Genomic DNA, 27,732 nt, shown 5'->3' with positions numbered 1-27,732 from the left:
GAAATTCCTTCGCTGCTACAAAGGATCTTTCTCAGGCCTCCCATCTATCAGACCCTGGCATGCTATCAGTGGCTTCTGTCAAAATTGGTTGGAGGAGAAATAAATGAAAATAAATCAGACTCATTCAAACAAAGTCTGAAACATGGGTAAGTATGCCGTGTTGTCACTGTTTAAACCAAAGACCAGTGCCAGAGAGAAAAGACTCATCCTATGTGAAGTGTGGAGAGATGAGGTGCACCTCTGGAATCAGATACTCTGGCATCAGATCTGGTTATAACTATGCACAGACCGGGTTCTCTGGGCCAAACTTGCAGCAGGTCTACCAAAAAAACAGGCTGCTTGAAGAAAGCATCTTTCTTTCTTTTTTAAAGCTGAGGCTTAGGACTTCAGGACTAGTTTAGTTTGAGTCTAAGAAGTGAACAAATTCTACAAATATATCCCCAGAGAAGCACTGATAAGCTGATAAGATACTGTACCCCTGACCACATGACTGTGGTAGCTACCATTTAGTTATGGGGCAATTTTACATCAATCATGGTAGATGATTGATGTACATTTTAACCCTTGTGTTATCTTCGGGTCATTCTGACCCATCAGTCATTGTGACCCACTGTCGTATTGCGACAACTTTACCACAAACAAAGTGAGGACTTTTCTTTTAACCGGCTGTCTCAGACCCCCCACATTGGGTAAAAACAGCGATGGTTCGTTATGAACGTTTGGGTCATGTGACCCGAAGGCAGCACAAGGGTTAACAGAGAGCCTTCACTACACAAACAGCAAAATGTAGCATTCTCTCAGTGCCAAGCCATCTGCTTTGCCTTTGTTTCCCACTTTTTCATGGACTTTAATCCATTAGTTGTGTTTGAAACACAATCAGCAGGAAATTAGAGTCAACTTTCATATGCCTTGGTGCAGTTCCTTCAAACTACCAAAAGGTATCTCTGTGTTCACCAATCCAGTTGTCTTCATCACTTGCAACTAGAGGTCTAGTCTTAACAAATGAAATGATGGATCATGTCACCCAAACAAACTAGGTAATCAGTGTCCATAACTTTGGTCAAAGGTTGGTTGGTCATACATTTGTGGAATTGGCTTCTAAGTCTGTCTGAGTATACCTTGTTGGAGGTAAAGGCTTTGAGAATATGGTGGGGCTAGATTTGTTCCACTCATGGAGAAGGGGGATCAATTATTTTCCCAGACAAGAAATGGTCTTCAATGTTTTGGGAAGGCCCTTATGCCCAGCTGCGTTACCATCAGTTCTTGCCAGGTCTCTGATTGAGGCCTAAAGACTCAAGGGCCAAGAATGACAACCACGAAAATGCCTGGACTCAAACCCCCATAACTCCTTCCACACTTAATTACACCAAATGACCATTAAAGGATGCAAAAAGTCACCTTCTAACTCAACTCAACTGCCATATCCATAAGGAGTAGCCACTTTTCTAATTTAGATGACCTGTCACAAAAAGAGTGTTTGCTGCTTACTACATTTCTTATTTTCCTTCAGCACGTTGTCTACAGGTTGTCTCCAGTCAACATGCAAATTCTAAATAAGAGCAAAGGAATTGATATTTTATCCACCAAAATTACATTACTTACAAGTTAAAAGTTTCGCGTGGTTCACTCCTCACAATGAAAATGCTTAAAACAATAAATGTTTTCACCTGCTAATGGCGCAGCTAGTCCTGACCGAATTAATCGTGGGTTGTATTCTACTACCACCCGGTGGTAAACTTCCACAAACATTTTCAACGTAGTACAGCACTACCAATGGAAGATGGCGACCAGAGTCCTTCAGAGATTTGGAAGTGGCCTGGATCGGGCAAAAAACAGGGCCCGGTCGGCGGGACAGATAGTCATTTCAAGCAGGTATGGCTGTTATTGTGATTTTTTTTTATTTTACCCAGGTATTAGTTGTGCGATTGGCCAGGGTCTGTAGTTTGGACCATGTAGCTACACAGCTAGCTAAGTCCTCTTCGTCAGGTACTATCATGCTTCATGCAATTGCTGCTAGCCTAGTGGACCTTTCTTTATTGCTAGCAAGTGACTGGCTAGCACGCTAACTAGCTTTGATACCTTTGCTTTTGCGTTACAGAACACTGCTGTGCAAATGGGAGATTGGTGTGATTTACCGTATTGTTCACTGCAAAACCGTGAAAGACTGAGCTGTAAATTGATTTCATTGAATTGATATACTCTTAACATTACTGTAGCCAAGCTAGCAAGCTAGCTAGCTACTTGTATCTAACAACAATTCTCACTACTGCAATGCTCAAGGTCAGATTTGGTTTATGCTAGCTAACCTGCTATTTTCAACATTATTTTACAAATATTTATAGACACGTGCATTGCTTTTCCCACCAAGGTCAAGTCAGCGACATCCTCATGTTGTTCTCATGGGACTTCATTTATAAATTATGCTTACTTATTGCAGGACCAGTTGAGAACTTGATGGCAATCTTACACAACTTGTTGACAGGGACGTCCAAAATAAAAGTGCAAGAAATGGTCTCAGATTTATTCAGCATGAGGGGTATTTGTTTAGGAAAGGCCTCACAACCTGTTATTTCCCTAGTCTTGTTTGTTTGGTGTATCGTTATTCATAATATGAAATGAGAGATAGATGTAGAGAAACATCTGGAGACATCACAGGTTTTGTTTGGTTGAATAAAACTGTTGTTTAATAGATGTTAGCAACCATACTCACAATATTTAGTGTCACTAACAGACATATTAATCTGTAGGGGTTTGGCAGCATCGAGTAACAGAAACCGAGAAGACAGCTGGTTTAAATCACTGTTTGTGAGGAAAGTAGATCCCCGAAAAGATGCACACGCTCATTTGCTAACCAAGAATGAGGAGAGCAACCTTTACAAAATTCAGTGTAAGTATGTTATTACATGTTCAAGATACATTTCAAAGTGTATATGACTGTAGACTTCCCAAAGTGAGAGGGCTAAATACCCTTCTTCTGTTTCTGTTTACAGTCCACAATGTCAAACCAGAGTGCCTGGATGCATACAACCAACTTTGGTGAGTGTCCCTGTTATTGTTTAAGTTGGTGTGTATGGTTTTATATTTTGTATTCTTTATAGAAAAGTTGTAATTGTGGTGATATTATATGACTTAACAAGTAGCCTGAAGAGTTCATACAAAATGTCTTTAGTTCTATTTCTGGGATGTGATTGACACAGTGGAATGGCAAAAGTGCCTTGATGAATGTCTATAGGCTAGCCGTACTTAAGATGACTCACAATGGCCTTTACTAGTATTGGAGCACACATAACTGATTTTGACACAGACTAAATCATTCCAGATGGGTATTGCAGTTTAATGTTTTGTTGACATTCTGTGGGAAAGAGCAGTTGTAAATCCTTTTCATTGCCCCAATTCGTCATGCAAATACACAGACATTGTTCCTGTATGGAGGCCTGTGTTTTATTTAATGATTGGTTATGGTTATTAAGCATGGAGTACGACATATGAGGTATTTCACACAACAGATGTGTTTATAAAGTTTTGTTTTATTTATTATAGTGAGGATGTCTTTCCATCCATCCATGCTGATAAGTACTACCCCTGTGAACTGGTGGGCACCTGGAACACCTGGTATGGAGAGCAAGACCAGGCTGGTAGGAGTGCTGGCAAGGGGAAAGGCAAAAGTTGTTCTACCTGTAGAAGTAGTCATACTCCTCTTCACTGAAAAAGAGCAATGAAAGCCACACTACATGTAATCAGCTAGCTCTACACTTACACTTGACTAAACAAGTTAAGGTTGCCTTATCCACCTACGGTATTTAATGTTAGCCTTTCAAATTATTTGTTATTCACTATAGGTATAGTAGTGTTTTTGTTACCCCCTTGATATGCTATATTTCACATCTAAACAATTCATTATTAATTAATTGATTGTGTGTGTGTGTGTGTGTTTTGCAGTCCATATGTGGCGGTATAGAGGAGGCTACCCAGCTCTTACTGATTCAATGAATAAACTCAAGCAGAACAAGGTAAAACTATGTTTTCATCTAGATATTCTTAGACATTCTGCTCCTTTGTTGTTGTGCATGTGACAATGCTGATAAACAGGTAGTTACATTTTTTTAATGGATTATAACAACACAATGAAAGATACTTTGAACGAGCATCTTAACAGGTCTTGGCCTCTGTGCAGTAGGCCAGGATTTGGTAGCTGGTGCGGAAAGGAAGTCTCTCCCTGAAAAACTCTACTGGCTTTTACTGTGTCTGTGTGAGGCTCTCAGGGAGAGAGACATCTTTACACAATGTAGCCTCTTTCTACTGCTCGTCTGCATGGTGTGTCTGTGTTGTTTGTGATGTAGTGTCACTTCACTCTTGAGCAGAGGTTCTCAAACTGTTTCAGTCAGGACCCTACCCCGTTGTAATGTTTTTTTTTTTTTATGTTGCAAAGCCTGCAGGAGAATGATTGGTATTGATCTCCTTTGGCAGGAATTTATGGAGTACAGAAAGGAGAGAGGGAAGATGCTTCTGTCTCGTAGGAACCAGCTCCTGTTGGAGTTCAGCTTCTGGAACGAGCCTGCCCCTAGACAAGGACCCAACATCTATGAGTTGAGGTCCTACCAGCTCAGAGTACGTACTGACATGGCTGTAACTCACCTTACAGGGTCAGAATCAGATAGAGCCTACCCCAGACTGGGAAGAGAAATGTGTTTTTATGGATATAAGCAAAGGAGAGTAGTCATTGATGGAATCATGTAATTTGTGCAGAAATAGAAGCCTATGAATTACATTATTTAAATACAATATTATTCATTTTCTTTTTTTCCAGCCTGGAACTATGATTGAGTGGGGTAATTACTGGTAAGGCCTGTTACATTTAATTCACTCATATGTAGTAAAAAAAAATATATATATATTTTGTAATTTTCTCAATAATAGTCATATCCCATGAGAGATACTATTTTCATACAAGATTTTAATCCCTGCAGCACAGGACCAAACTCTTCCACAGCCTTTTTACCCTTTTCCTCCTAGTTTCAATGTTGAAAGAATGTGCATCAAGTTTATTTTTTGCTTTCCAACAGAAGCATTTGAAAGCGGACAGTTGCACTTAATCAGGTTTATGTTCAAACATAGTTCTTCATTCTTACATGGAAAATTGTGGCATGATAATAATCATTGTTTCACATTGTTTAAACGTATCAAACCTGCTCAGTGTAATTTGTGGTTGAACATGGGCGCTCTGATTATGGAATTCCTTGAAATGCTCATGAGTAATTGGCAGATAATCAAGTTATAAGGTATGCAACAACATTACATCAACATTAAATGCTGACAAATGAAATGCATACTGTATGGTTTGGGCTGGAATCAAAATTGTTGCCTGTGATCATAATTAAATATAAATTGGTTGCTTATTTAATGAAATAATGCCAACCCCATTAAAAAATATATTTATATGCTTCTCTATGCTTTCAATGATACATTCCAAAGCATTAGCTTGGCTCATTAGTCCTTGAAAAGAAGAATCTCAGTCTTGATTGTCTCACGTGAATTGTCGGAGGAAGTAATAGCCTGTGTCCTTGGTCTGGGTTGAGTGTAACTGCTCTACGTTGTACAGGGCCAGAGCCATTGGCTACCGGCAGCACAACCGTGAGGCAGTAGGAGGGTTCTTCTCCCAAATCGGCAACCTGTACATGGTGCACCATCTCTGGGGTGAGCAGGAGTAGCTTCATACAAACATTTGACAGAAGTGAAATGTTTTGTCATCTCGCATTTCAGACCTCCGGGGACTTGCGACCTGTGTAGGCACAGGTGCTGTAGGAGACAAGCTTTTGCACAATGCTTGGGAGTTGGTAATTCCTCACACCACTCGCTGAAACATACTGTGATTGATTTCAGCCTACAAAGACCTCCAGTCCAGAGAAGACACAAGAAATGCAGCTTGGCAACACGAGGGCTGGGATGAGGTTGTGTATTATACAGGTGAGTAATGTTCAGATAGCAACAACCGTGTTTCCCCTACCATTATATTAGGGGGGCGCCCCACCTCCCCACGGCTTTTTTTGACATTGTAAGAACCATTTGCTAGAGAATTTCCTCTAAAAGCAAGCTGACTCGATGTCTGATGTTTATTTTCAGTTCCTCTCATTCAGCACATGGATTCAAGGATTATGATCCCAATGAAGGCTTCACCGTTGCAGTAAAGGAAAATAAATCAGACATTGAACCTCAAACCTTTTTAGCGTATCAAATGTCTATAAATATTTCACTGCCATGGTTTCATCCTCCTGTCAATGTTGCCAACGAACCCACTGTTTTGGATTTATTTCACATAACCATATTATGACTTTGCACCAGCAAACTATAGTTAGTACTTAAAAAATGCATTTCAAAGACAAAGTTCAAGGCAAAGTTAACAGCGTTTTTCTTTCTGTGGCTGAAACACTTTCCTAAATGAGATGAAGGGCAGTGGCGTGCGCACAAACGTCTATTTGTTCTTTGGTAGGATGGGCAACATCAGCGTATGTAAACCTCCTGATCTGTTTTAGGTGGATACCCTCTGTACCACATGCTGTGTCACATTAAGACTGATCAGTAGACCACGGCTCTTCTCTATTCTTAGAAATGAACCAAAGTGCTACTGTGAAGGAGAGCTGCGGCAGCTGTATTTTTGCAGCAAATAAGAATATAGCTAATTCAATGGGCAGGTATGGCAAGACTTAACAAAAAGTGTTATGCTCAATAAGCGATATAGTTATTTATTTAATGTAAATATTGAATACCTCTATTACATGCTCTATCACTAATTGCAAATGGCACTTTTTGCAAAGTCTAGGGTAAGCAATGCTGTCACTGAAAGGAACAATTGGTTGGCGACAGGCCAAAAGGACAATGTGTCATAAACCGTCCTTTGTAAATGGGAGAATCTCTTGAATGGTCATTGACATCATCAGCACACAAGGTATGCAAAAGATTATGAATACCAAGTTGTACAATGATCCCCAGGCCCTTAGTTGTCACAGAAGTACATGGAAATCCAGATGTCTGCTTTTCCCCAAAATATACTTTTGTTTGTAACTATGGGCATTCCCTCATGTCTCTCCTTTTCACTATACGCAATAAGCTTGATGTGTGTTTATCGTACTGTGCTGGTGAACATGGCTTTTGTTTTAGCGATGAGAAAATGATTGCATGCCCATTTTTTCTTTAACAAGTTTTATCGGTTTGATGTTCAGTTGGGCATAACATCTCATGTATTGTGTAAACCACTACTCTGATGCTGTAATTGTGCAGTCATGCTACTGCTAATTGTGATTTCTAAGAGGGTTTTAGTGTTATAGTAGCATGTCCAGTTTCCCCCCAATGTAAGGGTAAATTGACAGGTGGCAAGAATGTCATACATGAATAAAAATATTTAAAGAACATCTGGGATAGTGTTGTTAAAGATGTACAATTAAAACAAAAAAGGCAGATATCCCAAACTGCACTATACACTTTATTGTGTCAGTAGTAATCTGTATTCCACATGGCACACATTTTTTGCAGTTTTGTTATCAATCTGACTGAAGCTTTAACATGGAAAGTGCTGTTTAAAAAAACACAATCTTTCCAAATAGACATTTGGTTAACTTTTTAGTGTTCTATACAAGTATAAAATATTCAAGGACAACACCTCCCCCTAAAGTCCCACTATTATAGTGTAAACATTTCCATTCATTATAAAAAAATCTATTGACTGGATGAGTTAAAAAATATTTAAACTTAGCATTAGTTACATTAGTGAATTCTCAAAAAGCCCTGATATCCCTTGTTAGATCTTCTCAAGTTCTTTTAGCAGCTCTCCAAAACTTGAGACATACCAAGAGCACCTCTCTTTCACCTGTGGTCTCACCACATTTCCACCAAATCCAATGAAGGCACTCTGAAAAACAAGACATTGTTACATTACCAGTATAGTTATTTACAGCATATAGTAATTGAAGCAATTGAAGTACATTATCACACCTACAAATATGCCAGAGTGTGTAGATACTTACTGCAGGGGGACAGGCCTCCAGGTCTGTAGCACCATCACCAATCATCACCACGTCTTTGAAGCCGTACTGCTCCTTGAGCATGTTGATCACCCTGCCCTTTCCGCCACTCTCAGCAGTGGGCTGGCTCTCATCAAATCCTGCATACTCACCTTGGATGGAGGGGGGGATGAAGAGTCGTTCATTAGGAAGATGTATCAAGTACATGGATACTAAACTTTGAGAGTGAAAACACAAGCTTAGGAATGGCTTATGCTTCTTCTCATTTACTATAATTTAAAGTGGGTGTAGGCATTCCACTCAAAGGATGAGCTCAACAAATACATTTGCCGAATTGGTTTTTAGGGTGCTCTGTGGCCAGCAGTATTAGGAATGCTTGCAATGCAATAAAAAAAAAATATATATAGAAAGGACAATGTTTTCCCATCCAACAAAATAGGATGAACCAATGTATTTAAAAATATCGAACTCCGAAGTTGGAAAGGGGGACCTGGTGACTCACCGTTAAAATAGAACTTGAGCCGGTTGGCGTAGACATGATGAAGGGGAATACTGAGCTGAGAGGCAACATGCTCCACAATGCAGCGGAAACCACCGGAGATGAGGAAAACGTTGACATTGCGCTGGTGCAAATTGTCGACAAGCTCCCTGAATAATGAAATTACCTTCTGTCACTTCTCATTTCATAAACGGTATAAAGGCATGCCCTGATAACGTCCATTTTGGCAGTGATAGATCTTGGTTTGAAGAGGGAAATAAAAAGTTGAAACATAGTTACACACACTTACTTGATACCTGTGGTCAGTTGTGGGGGGTGGTCTGTTATCAGTTTGTTTACTTGTTCCCTTGAGCATCGAATGATTGAGAGACGATCCATAAGAGCCTTTTGAAAAGTCACTGATCCACCCATGGCCTTGCGAGTCCTGTAATGTAACGAAGTTATTGATATGCCCTACAATGTTTGCAACTCATGAAACAAAAACTGACACTGTTGCGAGTTTACGTTCAACCAATTCCAATCACGTGGATAGACAATATTCAGTTGACATACAAATCCTATACTCACATTTCTGTAACTGCATCTCCAACTCCGCAGAATTTGGCAAGCTCATCAATGCCCTCCTCTCTAATAACAGTGCTATCCACGTCGAAACAGACAGCGTCTGCTCTCCGGAAGATTTCCTTTGTCTGTGATAAAGTTGTCATTATGCTGAAACTAAAGATGCAAGAAAGTGTGAGACAAAAAGACAATTTTGCACTTGGTCAATCTGGGTTAAAGTACATATCAAGACAGTGATAAGACGATTTCCACTGTAGTTAGTGATTCGTTCGGCTCAGGACTGTTAATCGATGAAGACATGGGAAAATGCAATAACTTAGATTGTACAAGTATTTTAACCCTTGTTTTATCTTCGGGTCATTCTGACCCATCAGTCATTGTGACCCACCGTCGTATTGCGACAAATTTACCTCATACAAAAAAAAGTGAAGCATTTTCTTTTAACCGTTGGGCTGTCTCAGACCCCCACATTGCAAAGGTTAAAAGAAAATTATTTTTATTTGTTTTGGTATTGGGTAAAATTGGGTAAACACAACGATGGTTCGTTATGAATCTTTGGGTCATGTGACCCGAAGGCAGCACAAGGGTTAAATGAATTGAGGAGCTACAATAAACAAATACCGTTATATGCAAACGAAGAGCAGCGAATCGACCAATGCAAAAGCAGCATATTGTAACAATGAAGCTATCGTATTCTCGGTTGACAGTTGACATTGCTTACAGCATTGCCTATGAGATTATATGCGTAGTGCACAATTAATTTGTTAGCCTACAGGATCTAACGATGTAGCTACATGTTTTGATCGTTAGATCCTGTCCATGTTGCGTCACCCTGCTTGTTGGAAAAAAAAATGGCAAGCGTTCAAAAAACAAGGCTATGCCAACATGTGTGAGACGCTGCGACTTACTCTCAACGGTTTACATCATCAAGTTACAGCATTAACGGCGAATTATTAAGTGCACATACTAGGCAATACCATGTTAATAATAAATTAACATGTATTTGCATTACATGCGAAAATATGCCCGGCGCCTTTTCTTCCTGAATGTCACTCTTCTGTGTTATGTCAACTAACATTATGGATTATAACGGCACTGCAAGGTTTTGGGAAAAAAATATCTAAATACTTACTGGACTCTAAAGCGTTGATATGGTACTGCTACTGTTACGCCAACCCCAAAATGCAATGCATTCAATGGATTCACTGGTGAGGAAGAGAACAGCTAAATCTCAAAAGAAAGCCGGGTACGTGAGACCGCCCACTGCTGAGTTTTGAGTGGGGGCCAAAGCAAGGGGTATTGCGTAACGTTAAATTAAACGTGTATGGATGTTTTAAAAAATCTGTATTTTAGTTATCGATATTGTCATCTGAATAAATCAGCTCCAATAAATGGTAAAGCACTTTTCTTGGAACTTTTACTTTACCACTTGTAAATTAGGAGAGGCAGTTAGAACCGAAACTGTACTGTACTGTACTGTAGCTAGTGGTACGTGCCAGTGGAGCGAGTGGTACGTGACAGTGGCTAGTGGTACATGCCAGTGGAGCGAGTGGTACGTGACAGTGGCTAGTGGTACGTGCCAGTGCCTCTACTGGCATCTAGTGGTACGTGCCAGTGGAGCTAGTGGTACGTGACAGTAGCTAGTGGTACATGCCAGTGCCTTCGCTGGTACATGACAGTAGCTAGTGGTACGTGACAGCGCCTCCACTGGTACATGACAGTTACTGTTCTGTTGATAGTGTTACGCAAGTGTCTCGTGGCAGTTGCATTGGGTGTCTTGCAGCTTTTGTTTACTGTCGTGTAACTGCCCCGCGGCCATTTTAGAATAGGAGAACAGGCTATAAACTTTTATTTAAAAAAAATAAGTTAAACTGTTCGTGCTAATAGACTCTAAAGAATATATTGTTCTTATTAAAGTTATGCATTGTGCTTATTAAAGTTATGAACTTAGAAGTGTGCTCAGGCTTAAACATTGGGTCTCACACTGGGTGTGGGAAGCAGGCTGTTCTTTGTGTCTCTATCTCTTCATTTTCAGAAACAACCTTGAAACCGGGTGGAGACGGCACCCGAGCAGGTGGGACGCGCGTAGGCAAGAACAACTCCCTGACGCACGAGATAACAAGCTGAACCCTTTTTTGATACTTGTGTTTCAATTGCACTGTATAAATATATGCTGGGGAGGGACAGATAGCCAGTTGGACTTCGTGAACCAGCCCAAACTCTGTTGCGGGTAGGGAAACTTAAACAACCCCAGAGCTCTGTACTTGTTGATTTCCAACTGCTGCATTAAAGCTGATATTATCGGACCTCTGCGACTCCAGAACACTCTTTCTAGAACACAGATTTGTGTCATTGAATACCATCATTGGGTGTGCTTTGCCTTCGGCAAGGGCACAACCTTTGTTCTCTCACATATATATTATTATTATTATTCTTTTTGCCCCCCTAAAACTCAGTCAATATTTGGCCTACATAGACAACGTAGGTGTCAAAAGTTTCGTCTTGGTAGCGATTGAGTTGCTTCTATTGGAATTTACGTTCCGTTGCATGGTTTGGGCTTAAGTTTTTGTGGCGAAAAGTGAAGCTAACGGTGGCTAATTTGCTAGCCACAGTCACTGACGTTACTAACGTCACTAAGTCACTAACGTCACGAAAACACGCGTGACTACCTTTGGCAGAACATTCGTTTCGCATCTGTTAACTTGGGGGATAGCTAGGCTAACTATAGCTTTACTGCAAGGCAGCTGCAGAAACGCCACAAGCAAAGAGGCCAGGGTGATAAATATTTACTCATTTTACTTTGTGATATGACACACAATTGTGATGTGTAATGTACACTATAAGCTGATATTATTAAGGAAGTACATCTACTTTCGGAAACAGTAGTCTACTATTTCACTGAAATATTAGCATCATGACATTAGCCTGTGTTGCCCGGGCAACACATACTACAGTGGTCTATGATGTATCTGTTTTCAATCGTTAAAATAAACATTCCTCACATATACATTTTCGTTGTAGGATTTATTCTGACATTAGTAAACGATTTGTTGGTGAAATTACCATTACCTGTGGTTTCAAACCAGTCTAGCTCACTGCAACTGTAGCTTACGCCAGACACACTACAAAAACATCTAGCTACAGTACACAGCTGTTTAGGAAGTCAAACGGCGACAGAAAATGTTCGGCACTCCCCTTACTTAAATCAAAAGTCTATCTAACTACTAACCTGAACTTCATTGCCACAGCCTAAACGTTGTCAATCTGTTCATGAAAATAATTAATTTCAGCCTAAACCGTACAAAGGAACGTTAAATCCAATTCAACCAACGCAATCGCTACCAAGACGAACACAGCAGTAGTCTACTACTGTACCGTAGTAGTACAATTTACCGGGGCAGCTTCTCTACACAGGGCTATATCGCATTTTGCGTTGCTACTGACAATGATTGCTACCAATGAGCTTTTTATGAATGAGCGATTTTCCACTAAATAAATGTCAAGCTTATTTACTTTTTGTGGGGCATATTTTCAGTTAGCAGATGGTACTGTTTGAATCGCGATTCCATCTTCTACTGCCGGGTAACGTTGTAGAATAATCTTCAAAGGGGTTGTTTATTCACGAATGAATGCAATATGAGTAGGCTAAATGCCTGAAAATATCATGAGAAGGGAAAAACTTAAAATGACGTTTAAGTCATAGAGATTAGGTAAATTTTTACACCGGTCTGCCAAATGTATTCGTTTTGATTCAACGATGAGGCTGCCTCTTGCAGGGGAAATGAGAAGACATCTATTTCATTCTACACTTCACTCGTATTTTCAGTTGTAAATGAGCAGCAAAAAAATCTATGTATTCTTTATAAATAATAAGTATGCATTTTTATATAAAATATACAGAAATATCAGTTGTAAAAATGTCATTCAAAAACGGACCCCTGTGCAACCGACGCAAGCAAGCACACCCTACAATTTCCCCAGAAATTGTACCCTCTCTAGTTACATATTGGAATAGACACATAGAGTTATGAATCCTTCAACTCCAAACCATACTTTTGATGTCTCACTACAAGCTCACCATACAAAGTAGTCGATTTAGACATTATATTGCATATAGTGTAATGGTGTGACTGTAATGTAAAGCAGACTTGTACACACGTAATGAATTAGTAACAAATTATTTTACTCAGAGTAACTGAATTTAAGCGTGCACATGAGCCACCGTTGTAGACTCTCCTACGTCTCTAATGCATATCGTTTTGTTGCTTTCAGCGCCTCCTAGTGGCGTATATCATTAATTGTAATATCTGAAGTCAATATAGGTAGCCTACATTTGCATTTCGATACTTTGAGTATATATAGTTGTTAATACTAGTTCATTATTTTCATATGAAGAACCATGTCAATAAATGACACCCTATGATTGCAAATGTACTTTCTGGGTATTATACATATTGGAAACTACAAACTCTCCTGGATACAAATCTGTTTAAATCACTCAGATATCTTTATCACAACTGAAGTTACATCATTTTAAAGTCGACCTGTGTCAAAAAGTTATATGGGAGAAAATCATTTTGTTCGTAATGACGTTGTGAATGTAAATGTCAGTTTAGGCTACATGAATAACTTCTCAGCAAGTTATTTCATTGATCAGTTGTTATGGGCTGCTGCAGCACTCAAAAGAGCAGGCAAACTAAGCATTTGATTTGACATGGCTTGAAAATCTTGCTAGCTGACATGTCCAAAAACCGTTGAAATTAACAGTTTTTCATCAGTCATCATATACTTTTTGTACATTACAATGATGTTTAGGGTGTTAACTATACAAAACATCAAAAATCTCAATTTTGACAGAAAACGATTTTCGGCTTATATCCAACAATGAGCGGCCGCGACATCCACGGGTTTCCGCAGGCCGCCACACATATTTAAAAAATAAAAGTTTATAGCCTGTTCTCCTATTCTAAAATGGCCGCGGGGCAGTTAGGCTACATGACAGTAAACAAAAGCTGCAAGACACCCAATGCAACTGCCACGAGACACTTGCGTACCACTATCAACAGAACAGTAACTGTCCCAGTGGAGGCGCTGTCACGTACCACTAGCTCCACAGGCACGTACCACTAGGTGCCAGTAGAGGCACTGGCATGTACCACTAGCTACTGTCACGTACCAGTGGAGGCACTGGCACGTACCACTAGCCACTGTCAAGTGCCAGTGGAGGCACTGGCATGTACCACTAGATACTGTCACGTACCACTCGCTCCACTGTCATGTACCACTCGCTACAGTACAGTACAGTTTCGGTTCTAACCGCTACTGTAAAGTAGGCTACTTGTATTAATAAGCGCTCTAGAATGCATGCTCTCTCTCTCTCTCTCTCTCTCTCTCTCTCTCTCTCTCTCTCTCTCTCTCTCTCTCTCTCTCTCTCTCTCTCTCTCTCTCTCTCTCTCTCTCTCATAGCCTACGTTACCATTACTCTTACTAAGAGTATAACATTCACATTACTATTAATATTTATAGTCTGTATGATAATTTAATTCATGTAAATCAGTTATTAAGACAATAAACTTGAATTTGATGAGCCTGCATGAACGACGAATCAGCGAGCTAATTTGCGAATTGGTCTGGCAACCAAAGGCTATGACGCACATGCTGTAGTCTACAGATAAATAAATGACTGACTTTGGTCTGCTATCAATGTTATCGAAAAAATAAATGTTAAAAGCGGTAGATTTAGGTAAATCTAACCCTTGTGAATGTTGTAAGAGGGTGACTGCGCATATATATCGACTTGCATACAGTGACAACACTTTTCGCAAATCATAAAAGCCATCCGATTGGACAATTATTTGACATGGGGGTGGAGCTTTTGAATGTCTCCACGTGAAAAGAGAGTTCCAGAATTTGTTAGCATTTTTGATTTAGCGTAAAGAGAAACGTCGTCATGTCTGCTATAAAGTCATTAAATCCAAAAGCTGAGGTGGCTCGAGCTCAGGCTGCTCTTGCTGTTAACATAAGTGCTGCTCGTGGTCTTCAAGATGTGTTAAAGAGTAATTTGGGGCCTAAAGGAACAATGAAAATGTGAGTGTTTAGCTTGACGCTAGCTACGTGCGTAGCTATGGCGTACACTTTGTTAGCTAAGCTAGCCAACGATAGAGAAGCTCCTAATTGCGCTACCACTAGTTAGCTTGGTCAAAAGTTGTTAAGAAAGTTTCACATCGTTAAATACTATCAATCAAAACTGACCTTATTGACCTTATTAACAAATATTGAACAATCGATCATATTGCATGTTCATATCATAGCAAACACCAAGCTAACATTTGCACGAGAAAGGGAGGGGTTGTTTAGGTAAGTTGAGTTGTTGTAGCTAAACATGACAAAGCTGCCTGTCAGTGTGTGGTAAAGTGGGCTAGCTAGCGGATCTCGTCTGATTTAAATGTTTGCTATATGCCGTAACGTTACATGCTATGGTTTGAATTACACAAACTGGCAGGCCGTGGGGCTGTAGACTGGAACTTCAGAAACACGGGTGGCAATCTCAAAATCTTGGCCAAAGATTATTGCACATGATGCAAGCTTGAGTTTGTTGTATATACATCTAATATTATAGACTAATCGTTATAATAATCCTAATCATTTGCAGGCTTGTATCTGGGGCTGGTGACATAAAGCTGACCAAAGATGGAAATGTTTTGCTGCATGAAATGGTATGTCGGTATCTGGTTTGATTTTCATTTTGACCGTGAACCATAATGCTCCATTGCACACAAGCTAATTTCTTTAGACCGTTACTGTTTACTTTACTGCAGTTAACTCTACAAGAGAGTGCATCTCTTTCACATGTTTTGCATTTTATGATGTAGCAATACTTTAGTGATTTTAGTACTTGTTCCGGGTTTGATGCCTTTTCTGTGTATTTAGCAAATTCAACATCCGACGGCATCTCTGATTGCTAAAGTGGCTACAGCACAGGATGATATCACTGGAGACGGAACAACATCTAACGTACTCATCATAGGAGAGCTCCTGAAACAAGCTGACCTGTATGTATCAGAGGTAAGACATCTTTATTTTTTGGTCAAACTTGATGGGTTTTAAGCTTACGGCAGGCCCATAAACTCTTATATCAAATTAGGGTTAAGATTTGTTCTAGTCAGAGCATTAGCAACATCGTTCCTTTGTGTGTGTGTTTCTCACAGGGTCTTCATCCACGGATAATAGTAGAAGGCTTCGAGGCAGCCAAAGAGAAAGCCCTGGAGGTCCTAGAGCAGGTGAAGGTGACTAAAGAGATGGACAGAGAGACTCTCATCCATGTTGCCCGAACCTCCCTCAGAACCAAGGTTCATACTGAACTGGCGGATCTGCTGACCGAAGTAAGTGATTATGGATATGTGGCTATCACTGACCCATTTTTCCTGCAGTCCATATTAAAATAATGGTGTCATTTGGGTGTTTTTCTTAAGTTTACTAGCAACAAATTAAGTGACTGACTGTCCACAGGCTGTTGTTGATGCTGTTCTCACCATCCATAAACCCAATGAGCCCATCGACCTTTACATGGTGGAGATCATGGAGATGAGACACAAGACAGACAGCGACACAGTGTGAGTGCTCACCCTCCTTTCACACCAATCGCTTTACATAGATACAGAGACTTGTGTGCGTCACAACAAGCTTTGTGCATCTTTGCCGAGGTGTAATAGTTTTTGTTGTGCTGTTGTAGGCTGATCCGAGGCTTGGTGTTGGACCATGGTGCCCGTCATCCCGACATGAAGAAGAGAGTGGAGGACGCATATGTGCTCACATGCAATGCGTCTTTGGAGTATGAGAAAACGTAGGTTAAAAAGTATATAGGCAAGCATGAATACAAGCAATGGACCCTAGATGTTGAGCCTTCTTTTGTAACTTCGTTTCAGAGAAGTGAACTCTGGCTTCTTCTATAAGAGCGCTGATGAGCGTGAGAAGCTGGTCTCCGCAGAGAGGAAGTTCATCGAGGATCGTGTCAAGAAAATTATTGAGCTCAAGAATGCTGTGTGCGCTGATGGGTCCAAAGGCTTTGTGGTCATCAACCAGAAGGTATGACCATGAATATGTCTATGGACTAATGTGTCTGAAATAAAGTTAAATATTATGTATACAAGAGCTACAGAAATCATTAAGTGTAGGGGTCAGTGATGGTGTAGGAATGTATGGTCTGTATCTCTGCTATGTAACAGAAGGACTGCGTTTATTGTGATTAATTCTGTTTTTTTTTACCCCGTCCTGACAGGGCATCGATCCCCATTCCCTGGATGCGCTGGCCAAAGAAGGAATTGTTGCTCTGCGTAGGGCAAAGAGAAGGAACATGGAGAGGTGACCTGTATTTTTGTGAATCGATTTCTAAATAGTATTCAACCATATAGATAAATGCATGGGCAAATTCTGTGTCACTCTGTCAGTAGTTAACCCAGTCAGACACCATGCTAAAGCAACCTTTGACCCTTCAACTTGATTAATGGAAGACTTCTGAACTGTCTTGTCTGAGATGTGAGGGTGAATACAACAACTCTCAAGTCGTGTGTGTGCGCCGTTTGCGTCCGTTGTACACACACTCATGCCCTTCTCTACTCCTAGACTCACCCTAGCCTGCGGAGGGATGGCCATGAACTCTGTGGATGACCTTACACCAGACTGCCTGGGCCACGCCGGTCTGATTTATGAACATACCCTGGTATGTTTGCAAGCTCTACATGTACATTACTTTATCAACCAGTTCGGATCCATATAGTGTTTTACCTGTACACTAATCGTAGCCTGCTGTTTTTGAATCACTCAAATCACCTAAAAGTTATAGATTGCATGTGTAGGCTGGTGGTGATACTATGAAAATACACACTTGAAACATTTTAGGAAATTTTTTTTTCTGTTCTAGGGCGAGGAGAAGTTCACATTCATTGAGAAGTGTGGGAACCCTCGCTCAGTGACCCTGCTAGTGAAGGGACCCAACAAACACACCCTCACCCAGATCAAAGACGCTGTGCGTGATGGGCTGAGGGCGGTTAAGAACGCCATTGAAGATGGTTAGTATGCTGTAAAAAACAACTCGACTTCATATGACACTGAAACGAGTCTGCAAAACGATTCTCTGAATTGAATGCTGTGATTGAAAGTTGGGTGTGACTTTTGAAATATGCCATTCAGTAGGCAGACTATGCTAAATAAACCATTCCCTTATAATCTATGATAAGTGCTGGACCATGTCGAATAGTTGTGAGACTTTGATTTTTGATCACAAGATGTCTCTGTATTTGTCCTGACTTCACTACTTGGCACCTGTACACATAAATATCCCTCTCACCTGACCAGTTGTTACCAACCATCCAAAGCCACATTCTTCAGTGATTAAACTCCACTATTGAGCCTAAAAGTTTGATTAAAGCTCCAATTTATGCATTATTGGTCTAATTGGACACCCCCTTGTCCACTGACGGCTCTGAAAAGTCACATTTTGAGATTACACATTTCAAACCAGTTAGGAGCTTGCTGTCCTGATATTGAGCTGGCTGATTGTGTTCTGCAGGTTGCGTCGTGGCAGGGGCAGGGGCGTTTGAGGTTGCTGTGGCAGATGCTCTGGTGAAACACAAGTCCTCTGTGAAAGGAAGGGCTCAGCTGGGGGTGCAGGCTTTCGCTGATGCCCTTCTCATCATCCCCAAGGTACCTTTCAAGTCTGTTACACTGCTGTCCTTTTATGAAAGAGCTGAGTCAAATGTGTGTTACGTGCAGTGTGTTTCTATTGTATTTTCAAAGTCCTTATGAAGTTGCAGAACAGTAACTCATGCAGTAGGGTTTGCTACCATTTAATTCAGTGTTGTGTTTTTTTGCTTATTGTGTTTTGGTATACCATTTGACCTCTTTTCTCTGTGTAGGTCCTGGCCCAGAACTCTGGCTACGATGCTCAGGAGACTCTGGTCAAACTCCAGACTGAGTACAAAGAGAGCAGCCAGCATTTAGGAGTGGACTTGAGCTCTGGTATGACCCTAAGTGTTTGAATGGCAGTTGAATGTCTGACAGTACATTAATTTTAAAGGACCGGTGAATTTGTAGCTGTTGCGTTGTGCATAATATCTGTTTTTAAGGGTTAGTGATTTAAGATACAATTTTCCTAAGGAAATTTCAAATTACTGTGTTCTGCAGGAGAACCAATCCATGCTGCCGAGGCAGGCATCTGGGACAACTACAGTGTTAAGAAACAGCTTCTTCACTCATGGTAATAATGCCCAGCTATTCAAAAGAAGGCACAGTTCTGATGCCTTTGTTATCATAATTCACTTTGCCTTTTTCAATTCACTTTCTAATGTATTGCTTCTATCAACAGCACGGTAATAGCAAGCAACATTCTTCTCGTGGATGAGATCATGAGAGCTGGCATGTCATCCCTTAAGGGCTAAAGTCAAAAACCAAAATGAGCAACAGGATCTTCAGCACTTGGATATTAGTTAATTGAGGAGCCAGTGAAGTGTGTATGCTGAACTCATTCTAGGAGGTTAGACATCCTACATAGCGAGAGACGCGGGCAGGCCTCTTATGTGCATGTATTCCCACCAATGTTTTATAATGCAGTATGTCTTGCCATGTCAATGTTTCCATGAAGCCTCAATGAATTTGTGTTAAATTGTAGATCATACCAAGAATGTTACCTCACTCTTTGGAATAAACTGCTTGCATGGCTCTGAGATATATTTTTGCATTTAGTTAAAACCATGTTGATGAAGTTATACTACACACAATCTTTTCCCTCATAGAATTGTCTCCTTTTTTTTGCAAAATCTATGATTAGAAAACACCATTTCAACATCATTAAGTTTATTTTTAAATAAATACTTGGCATACATTTGAAAGTATAACCAACACTTGGTTCACAGACTCTCTTCAAACAGTTACCTGTAAATGAACAAGTACAGTACAACCTACATAATGCAAAAATAAGACGATGCCCTTATTTTGTACATGCCATTTCAAGTATGAAGGTTCATTGCACTGCCTTAAACTGGGAGAGGGAAACACTTAATGGCACTAGGAAGTGTTACAAGCTTTTCAAGCAAACCAATGCATAGCATTATCTAGTTACAGTAGTACCTTTTGGAGTGTGGAGTCTTTTAGATGACAAGATGTGCTTAGTTACTTGATTAAAGACATGCTTTGGTACTACTGTCTTCCTTCATTCTCTATCCTCTAGCATGCATACATTACTCTGTATGCCACACATTTTTGTTATTTGCAATGGCACATTACCTTACATTACGCTTGTTATTCTGAACAGGCCATTTGTCTTCACTGCAACTGAATTCATCCATAACAAATAATTCCTTAAATTTGGCTGCAGAAGACTACTCACAACCTCTTATTCAATCCAACTCCTTTCAGGAGAAAGGAAACAAACGGATAATAATGCAATCAAAAGTGCTATACTGCAGTACCCTTCAGCGCTATCCTAATTTAACATACAATACCATGCTATTACTTTAGTTGTCACTCAGGGATCTGCTTGAGTGAAATAAGGACCTCCAAAATGAAAATGACCCAAGGCATGGACCTATGTTGAGTTCCCCAACATTCCAACAGCGGTATCCAACAGAATCATCAAGGTGCAACCTCACACTACAGCATCCACTGAATCAATTCATAACTATTCTTCTGAAGTGGAAATTCAAGTTATGTGCACTCATACACACACACACATCTGAAAATGAATGCAAGAATATTCTAGAGGTTGCTGCCTCATGTTTTCCCTGTCTTTCTTCCCAGTGAAGAACATAAGTACACACTTAGACAAGAGGATTAAAGGGACAGGCAGCATTCAGCAACAGGCCCTCCTGCCCTTCTACAATCAGGCGGTGGGGAAACTGCAGCAGCATTACCACGTGTGGAGGGGCGACTCCTCCTGCTCAGCTGCTAGAGACAGCAGGATGGCCTTTGGAGTGTTCTCGAACAGGGCAGCTCTGTTCTGGGTCTGGCCCTTTTTCACCCAGTGTCCGTAGATTTTGAAGGCGCAGGCGTCAATCAGCTTACGGATGGGCTTGACAGCGTACGGGTCACTCTTGATCACCTCCTTGGTAACAGGCTTGGCCCGGCGGTAGTTGCAATAAATACGCATTGTGGCGAGTACTGTCATACAGATGACCTGGAAATAGGTATTGGGTTGGATGTGAATGTTTATCAACCAGCCCACACATCAATTAATAAATATTTGGATTTTGTAATTTTCAACAGACTAACAACTCTTCTGAATGTAGTTGTCACAGGCACCGATGATTTTAATAATTGCTGTTTTATCTCAGGTTCATAGTTTAAATATCTACCCACATTTTAATTGGCTGCAGCAGCTCCCCCATTACCTTGAACTTTCTGTAGGGGCTGAAGTGTCGAACTTCAGCGACCACGTATTGCTGGAAGAAGGGGTGGTTCAGGGCATCCAAGGCAGTGTACCGCTTCTGAGGGTCCACGACCAACATCCTAGAGATCTGACAACAGGAAAGGGGTCATATTAACATGGAGCTTTGTACTACTCACAGCATGAAAACTATAGGCATACTATATTCTAATACAAATAATTTATGCTGTCCTGGTTCAGGAAGGGCATAAACATATTTGTGCCTAGGCTAGTTAGTGGGTAATGAGATGACTCCATGTGTGACTGCATGTGTATGTGCCTGGTATGATCGTGTCACCTCTGTTGTCCGTCTTCTAACCTACCAGGTCTTTGACAGTGTCAGAGCGGTCGTCCCATTCAGGGGAGGAGAACTCGTATTTGCCAGCCAGGATCATACGCAGCATCAGCATCTGTTTCCTGTGCCAGAAGGGAGGGGATCCGGCCAGAAGAGTGTACATGATCACCCCCGAACTCCACCTGGAATCACAGCAAAAACTGTGTTAACGGGCATCTGTTTTTAAGAAAGAAAATGCAGATGATTAAGGTTTATAGTATTTTGTTGCTGTGTCTTACATTATATGTATAAAATACAACATTAATTCAAAAGTGGGTGATAATGTGTAACTCCTGAATCTTTGCAGGTAGTGGAATACGGGGACAGTTTTGCAACTCACAGGTCGACAGCAGTGCCATATCCTGCGTGGTTGGGGTCCATTGAGCACTCAATGATCTCCGGAGCCAAATACCCTGGGGTCCCACACACCTCTGGAAAAGACAGAGGCCATTGATGATGATGTTTTGAATATATAATGTTTTTCCATTTTTCCATGTAAACAGGCAACAATAAGGTTTCAATAACTATCTATGAAACTACATAGCAATGCTAGTAACAGCAATGCAGTTACATAGAAACTGCTATATAGTGACATTTCATTACAGTCTAGCATTAAAAGTTAGAGAAACACTTGGTATGGGAGAGATTGGGATATCCAGGGCTAAGTGCCCAGGGCACAACTGACGTTGTGTCCTTGGGCAAGGCACTTCACCCTACTTGCCTCGGGGGAATGTCCCTGTACTTACTTTAAGTCGCTCTGGATAAGAGCGTCTGCTAAATGACTAAAATGTAAATGTAAGTGGATATTAACATTGATCTTGTTTTGGTAACACAATGTTTTTACTATAGGTTTATGTAATTGTAGGGAGTCAGGTGGCTGAGCGGTGAAGGAATCGGGCTAGTAATCCGAAGGTTGCCAGTTCAATTCCCGGTCATGCAAACTGACGTTGTGTCCTTGGGCAAGGCACTTCACCCTGCTAGCCTGCCATATCAATGCTAAATGTTGCATTATTTTACTATTTGCCTCTGACAACTGCCTCTGCAGGTCATGTGCACCCCAAAAAGTGACAGGGGAACACTAGAAAGGTCAATGTGACCAAACGAAGGCAACAAATAGCTCCACAGGGTCCAGTTGCATCTTAACATTTATCAGCTGACATAAGTGTGTGTGTAGATGGGGGTAGTGTTATCCCTTCCTTGCTCACTCCCACCAAAATATCATTGTAAGTATATTTGTGTTTGTTGTGTCCTATGTACTGTACAAACAGGTTAAAGTTTCCCACCCAGTTTTCCCTGTAGCCATGTTGGAAATGTTACTAACCATTCAGTGTCTGGCCAGGCTGGATCTGCACAGAGAAGCCAAAGTCTGTGAGCTTGATGTTCATGTCATCATCCAGGAGAATGTTCTCTGGCTTCAGGTCCCTGTGGACAATGTTCTGGGAGTGGAGGAATTGAACCACCTCCAGCAAAGCTCGCATAATCTTCCTACAGGGCCCAGAGAGAGTCATGAGTTACCCACAAACCTAATATATACCTATATGTACCTTGGATATGCAACATTTAGTTGCAATATAATAAAGCACAAACCTGGTTTCCTTCTCACTCAGGGTAACCTTTTCTGTAAGGTAGTCAAAAAGCTCACCCCTCTTCATCCTATGAAAGATTACATTATTTAAGTGCTTTCTTAGTTTCAGACTAAGAATGATAAATGGGAGTTGGGTTGATTATTGTTTTAAAGCAATTTAATGTTGTTAAACCTTGTTAGCATCCTATTTAACATAGTGTATGTTGGACACTTACAAGTCAAAGACTAGGAAGAAGAAGGCTTTGGACTCATAGCAGTCCTTCAGCTGAACTGTGGAAAGTAAACGGATTCAACATCAGTGTATGAGTGTGTGTGTGTGTTATCAATGTTATCTTTTTCAGTTGGATTCAAGGTCAACCTGTTTTACGTCAAGGATTGAACCTGTTCATCCATAGGATGTGTATACATAACCATGTACCTTGAGTAGATAAATCAATGGAACTTGGATTTGAGCAGTTTCTCCCATGTGAGATCCAAATGTGCAAATATTTCCTTATGTTCTATGATTGTTGTCACTTCTTAAAGGCAACATAGTGGAGTATATCAGCTCACAGTGTTTCTGGATGCTCCATCATCTGTTCTAAAGTGCTAAGTGTGTGATGTATCGTGGAATGTGCACTTGTCCAGTATGTGTTATAGTGTTATCAATTTACTTACTGATATTCTCCTGTCCATAGACCTTCTTGAGAATATCTATTTCTTTCACAGTAGAATCTCGGATCTCTTCAATCTCCTGGGGCGTCATCTTGTCAGAGGGAGTGATGTCAATGACTTTTACAGCATAATCCTGAGAAGTACGTTTATCAACGCAACGTCGCACCACACTGCTCACTCCCCTGAACAGTCAGAGACAGAAAAACATAATCGGATATAAAAGGGATTTCTGGAATATCTAAAAAATTGAATACTAATTGCCCAAAATATCTGGACAGGGATTTAGAATCCACAATCGTCTGGGTTTAACTATGTTAGCTGTTACACATAATAATAAACTCGAAACCTGTACAACAGATTATTCACAACAATACCATAGTCATAGTGGTGAATGACTCATTTATTCACACACCCCAGACAAAGACTATCTCCAGAAAGCATGACTAAGACATACTTTCTGTCTAACTGTTTTACTGTAGGTAATAAATGTGATTCATTTGAGCTTTCAAGTTAGAAAGTAGCCTAAGTAAGTAGGCTAGAACTTTATTCCTTCTTATGACTGATCAATACAGATCTTTATCCATTAATACAAAAACTATGTTGAAGGTGTTACATGCATGTTGTGCTCATGTGCTGGCAGAGGAACATGTCTTGACTACATCACATCACTGACTCATTAACCAGCATGTGACCTGATTGAGAATACATCAACACTCAAAACCAATCTTATGCAGCATACCTTACCTTTGACCAGTGGCGGCCGGGACTTTGCAGAGGCCCCTCCCCTAAATCCACTCAAAATGTATCTCCATCCTATCTTATACATTGATGTCTACCTTTAAATATAGACTACATTCACCAATGTGAGAGAGAAATAAAAAAGTTTTAAAATAACAAAAGCACAACAGCAGCCTATTTGTGTGGCGGTTTTTGGACATGTCAGCTAGCAAGATTTCCAAGCCATTTCAAATCAAATACTCAGTTTGCATGCTCTTTGAGTGCTGCAGCAGCCCCAAACAACTGATCAATGAAGTTAGGCTGTTAAACTTAAAAATAACTTGCTGAGAAGTTATTGATGTAGCCTATACTTAAACTGACATTTACATTCACAACGTGATTACGAACAAAAGGATTTCCTTTCCATATTCGCCACAGAATTAGAATGAAACGGAGTGTGCAATTTTCTCGCTTATCACTTTTTGACACAGGTCAACTTTAAAATTATGTAACTTCAGTTGTGATAAAGATATCTGAGTGATTTAAACAGATTTGTATTCAGGATAGTTTGCAATTTCCAAATATGTATAATACCGAAATGTTCACGATGTGAAGGGTTTCCGCAGGCCGCCACACATTTGTCATTGTTCAAAACCAAAGACAGCCTTCTGATAGTTCAGCACCAAGGATAGCTTCGCCGAAATAACACACAATCAATGGAGGAAAGGAAAACATTCATTCTTGCCAATAAGTAGGTTAAGCAAGTATATTGGTTGCTGGTGAAGACGTGCTGCTGTTAGCTACCTGCGGCTGCGGTAGTGTTTGTCTGTGGAGATGTTGATAATATTCCTCTCTGGCTGGTCTAAATAAGTGTGTAATCTTCGGGTGTTTTGCTCGAGCTTGTTCAGACAACAGTTTATTGCTGCGCTTTTGAGCACCGCGTGCATATTTTCTTTTACTCATATCTCTACCGTCATCTAGCAGAACGTAATGATTAGCATTTTTGAAATATGCGCGTTCAATGGCCGTAATGGCACAAAAGGCACGTAAGATACGCAAAAGCCATTGTTGCCAGATTCAGGGGGCTGCGGGGGCTTCCCAGCCGCCACTGCCTTTGACCCCAAACACATTCACTTGAATACACGCTGGTCACAAGAGTAGGTATGGAAACTCTGATTAAGAATGATTAACCCCTAGTAGATCTTAATATTTTTTTGTTCCCAAAGACAACCACCTAGATCTTATTTTCTGAAAGTATAGGGTAGGCTATGTTATAAATAGGCTAATACAAGCTAACTGTAACCTACCTTCCCAGAATTTCCTTGGGGTCATATTTATCGTAGAACTCCAGCGCTCCAACCCAATCAGGGATCTCGTCTTCTTTGGTCATGATGGGTTGGCAGGGTATCCAAGGCAACAATATAGGTGCGTTGTTGACAGGCTACAATACAACAAATAGGGTTAATGGGACAACTGCATATAGCCCACTGATACTACCAACCATCATTGAATTGCATCATAGCTCTGATTTATATTTACATTTACATTTAGTCATTTAGCAGACGCTCTTATCCAGAGCGACTTACAGTAAGTACAGGGACATTCCCCCGAGGCAAGTAGGGTGAAGTGCCTTGCCCAAGGACACAACGTCAGTTTGCATGACCGGGAATCGAACTGGCAACCTTCGGATTACTAGCCCGACTCCCTCACCGCTCAGCCACCTGACTCCCCATTTATATGCCATTAATTGCAGAAGCAACCACGAGGATCAAAGCAGCCTATAGGCAGGGCTGGGGGACAAAGAGTAGACCAGCCCTGGCCCCCTAATTAAGTGAATATAAGAATAGTCTATCATTATTTTTAATAATGACTACATGCTACATGTGTGCCATTCATTTCTGTCTCAAGGTGGCAGAAGGCTTGTTTTTGGGCAAATGATGATTGCAACTAGTTGTTAAATGCTCATAGAAGGTTGGGCCTCATTTACAAACCCGCGAACTCGAATTAATCACGTGGCCACGACGTCCGGTTTCCAAAATACAAAATTGCCTTGTTACGTTGTGGCGATAAAAAAAATCCAGCAATTTCACATTACCGGTTGTCACGACCATAGATATATGGTCACGACGACCTAACTGATGAGCTAGCCTATGCGTAACAGAAATGTGCACGGGGCAATTTAGATAGTTGGATGTGTCAACTACGGCCATGGTGTGTTAATATCAGTATATGGTTAAACTCAATAAACTGCACAATGACAGATGCTCCGCCCTTTGCTGTTGAGTGCCAAGGCTGGGGAGTCGGGACAGAGTGCCCTGGAAATCATATGAAATGGTACACCATAGACAGATTCAGTATTTAGGCTATAATATATAACATTAATGTGTGGTAGTTTATGCGAAACTATTGTACGAAGATATACTCAAACCTTGTATAATTGTTCAGAACCCCACAGTAATGTGCGTAATCCATTTGATTCTCGTTGTATAGAAAAATGGAAGACCACCCTCGGTTTCTATGAGCATAGTGCCCTAAAATGCCACACTTGACATAGGCCAACATCGTGTTGTTGGCCATTATCATGACCTTTTACAGTGCTGCCATAGAAGTGCAAATAGCTCACAAGAAATTATACATTCTTCCTACTCACCGAATAAATGCGTGGTTAATCCATTTTATGACGGTAATTCATTCCTATTCGCACAATAAATATTGGCCTATTGCGGCATACAAATGAGAAAACAAGTTTCTTAGCATGCGATGTAAGTCCAGCCCGTCTTCGTGTGGACCGCTTTGAAAAAGGGTGAACGCTAATGTCAGATGCCAAAAATAAATCGTTGGTTGAAAGCTGCTCGTGTAGGCTACACATGTCATCTTATTCATGACATTACAAGCAGTACATTGCTGACAACTACTTCTGTATCAAGAAACGAATCCCCGGCTGCTAGT

General features: G+C 40.7%; 4 protein-coding genes and 1 non-coding gene across 6 annotated transcripts; 3 read left to right on the top strand and 2 right to left on the bottom strand.

The window, feature by feature from the left end:
- The first annotated feature begins 1,760 nt into the window (after positions 1 to 1,760).
- nipsnap2 (nipsnap homolog 2) lies at positions 1,761 to 7,406 on the top strand. Its single transcript, XM_067246044.1, has 10 exons — positions 1,761 to 1,872; positions 2,748 to 2,887; positions 2,991 to 3,036; positions 3,541 to 3,635; positions 3,940 to 4,010; positions 4,468 to 4,608; positions 4,808 to 4,839; positions 5,600 to 5,694; positions 5,881 to 5,964; positions 6,121 to 7,406. The coding sequence occupies exons 1-10, from the start codon at positions 1,781 to 1,783 to the stop codon at positions 6,183 to 6,185; spliced, it is 861 nt and encodes a 286-aa protein (XP_067102145.1). The 5' UTR covers positions 1,761 to 1,780; the 3' UTR covers positions 6,186 to 7,406.
- Positions 7,407 to 7,457: 51 nt separating this feature from the next.
- On the bottom strand, positions 7,458 to 10,313 carry psph (phosphoserine phosphatase). Of its 2 annotated transcripts, XM_067246045.1 has the most exons (6): positions 10,208 to 10,313; positions 9,082 to 9,231; positions 8,804 to 8,938; positions 8,518 to 8,663; positions 8,019 to 8,167; positions 7,458 to 7,903 (listed from the first exon to the last, which is right to left on the bottom strand). In XM_067246045.1, exons 2-6 carry the CDS (start codon positions 9,219 to 9,221, stop codon positions 7,793 to 7,795), a joined length of 681 nt encoding a protein of 226 aa, XP_067102146.1. In that variant the 5' UTR covers positions 9,222 to 9,231; positions 10,208 to 10,313; the 3' UTR covers positions 7,458 to 7,792. The 2 variants fall into 2 exon arrangements, with proteins under 2 accessions (XP_067102146.1, XP_067102147.1); XM_067246046.1 differs by lacking the exon at positions 10,208 to 10,313 and having other exon boundaries at positions 9,082 to 9,232.
- A 4,652-nt stretch (positions 10,314 to 14,965) lies between these two features.
- Positions 14,966 to 19,802, top strand: LOC136951465 (T-complex protein 1 subunit zeta). Its single transcript, XM_067245862.1, has 14 exons — positions 14,966 to 15,162; positions 15,728 to 15,791; positions 16,006 to 16,140; positions 16,284 to 16,457; positions 16,585 to 16,688; positions 16,808 to 16,918; positions 17,001 to 17,160; positions 17,354 to 17,436; positions 17,698 to 17,794; positions 17,996 to 18,143; positions 18,644 to 18,777; positions 18,990 to 19,092; positions 19,258 to 19,330; positions 19,439 to 19,802. The coding sequence occupies exons 1-14, from the start codon at positions 15,026 to 15,028 to the stop codon at positions 19,509 to 19,511; spliced, it is 1,596 nt and encodes a 531-aa protein (XP_067101963.1). The 5' UTR covers positions 14,966 to 15,025; the 3' UTR covers positions 19,512 to 19,802.
- LOC136952350 (small nucleolar RNA SNORA15) lies at positions 17,493 to 17,628 on the top strand. Its single transcript, XR_010877854.1, has one exon. It is a non-coding gene; the product is annotated as a small nucleolar RNA SNORA15 (small nucleolar RNA).
- Positions 19,803 to 19,909: 107 nt separating the features above from the next.
- phkg1a (phosphorylase kinase, gamma 1a (muscle)) lies at positions 19,910 to 27,622 on the bottom strand. Its single transcript, XM_067245863.1, has 10 exons — positions 27,434 to 27,622; positions 26,091 to 26,224; positions 24,070 to 24,248; positions 23,628 to 23,682; positions 23,415 to 23,480; positions 23,149 to 23,312; positions 22,168 to 22,258; positions 21,817 to 21,970; positions 21,459 to 21,584; positions 19,910 to 21,244 (listed from the first exon to the last, which is right to left on the bottom strand). Exons 2-10 carry the CDS (start codon positions 26,171 to 26,173, stop codon positions 20,978 to 20,980), a joined length of 1,185 nt encoding a protein of 394 aa, XP_067101964.1. The 5' UTR covers positions 26,174 to 26,224; positions 27,434 to 27,622; the 3' UTR covers positions 19,910 to 20,977.
- Positions 27,623 to 27,732: the final 110 nt, after the last annotated feature.

The sequence above is a fragment of the Osmerus mordax genome, chromosome 11 (assembly GCF_038355195.1).
Source record: "Osmerus mordax isolate fOsmMor3 chromosome 11, fOsmMor3.pri, whole genome shotgun sequence".
NCBI classification, from domain to species: Eukaryota; Metazoa; Chordata; class Actinopteri; order Osmeriformes; family Osmeridae; genus Osmerus; species Osmerus mordax.
The sequence above is the reverse complement of the archived record's forward strand: the minus strand, read 5'-3'. Positions and strand labels throughout refer to the sequence as shown.

Coding starts and splice junctions, on each gene's coding strand:
- LOC136951465 (XM_067245862.1), top strand. CDS start 15,026: ATGTCTGCTATAAAGTCATTAAATCCAAAAGCTGAGGTGGCTCGAGCT. Junction 15,792..16,005: donor ATGTTTTGCTGCATGAAATG/GTATGTCGGTAT, acceptor CTGTGTATTTAG/CAAATTCAACATCCGACGGC. Junction 19,331..19,438: donor AAACAGCTTCTTCACTCATG/GTAATAATGCCC, acceptor TTCTATCAACAG/CACGGTAATAGCAAGCAACA.
- psph (XM_067246045.1), bottom strand. CDS start 9,221: ATGACAACTTTATCACAGACAAAGGAAATCTTCCGGAGAGCAGACGCT. Junction 8,939..9,081: donor GGAGATGCAGTTACAGAAAT/GTGAGTATAGGA, acceptor GTTACATTACAG/GACTCGCAAGGCCATGGGTG. Junction 7,904..8,018: donor TGGAGGCCTGTCCCCCTGCA/GTAAGTATCTAC, acceptor CTTGTTTTTCAG/AGTGCCTTCATTGGATTTGG.
- nipsnap2 (XM_067246044.1), top strand. CDS start 1,781: ATGGCGACCAGAGTCCTTCAGAGATTTGGAAGTGGCCTGGATCGGGCA. Junction 4,609..4,807: donor TGAGGTCCTACCAGCTCAGA/GTACGTACTGAC, acceptor CTTTTTTTCCAG/CCTGGAACTATGATTGAGTG. Junction 5,965..6,120: donor TGAGGTTGTGTATTATACAG/GTGAGTAATGTT, acceptor GTTTATTTTCAG/TTCCTCTCATTCAGCACATG.
- phkg1a (XM_067245863.1), bottom strand. CDS start 26,173: ATGACCAAAGAAGACGAGATCCCTGATTGGGTTGGAGCGCTGGAGTTC. Junction 24,249..26,090: donor CCCAAGGAAATTCTGGGAAG/GTAGGTTACAGT, acceptor CTGACTGTTCAG/GGGAGTGAGCAGTGTGGTGC. Junction 23,313..23,414: donor CTGAGTGAGAAGGAAACCAG/GTTTGTGCTTTA, acceptor TGGGCCCTGTAG/GAAGATTATGCGAGCTTTGC.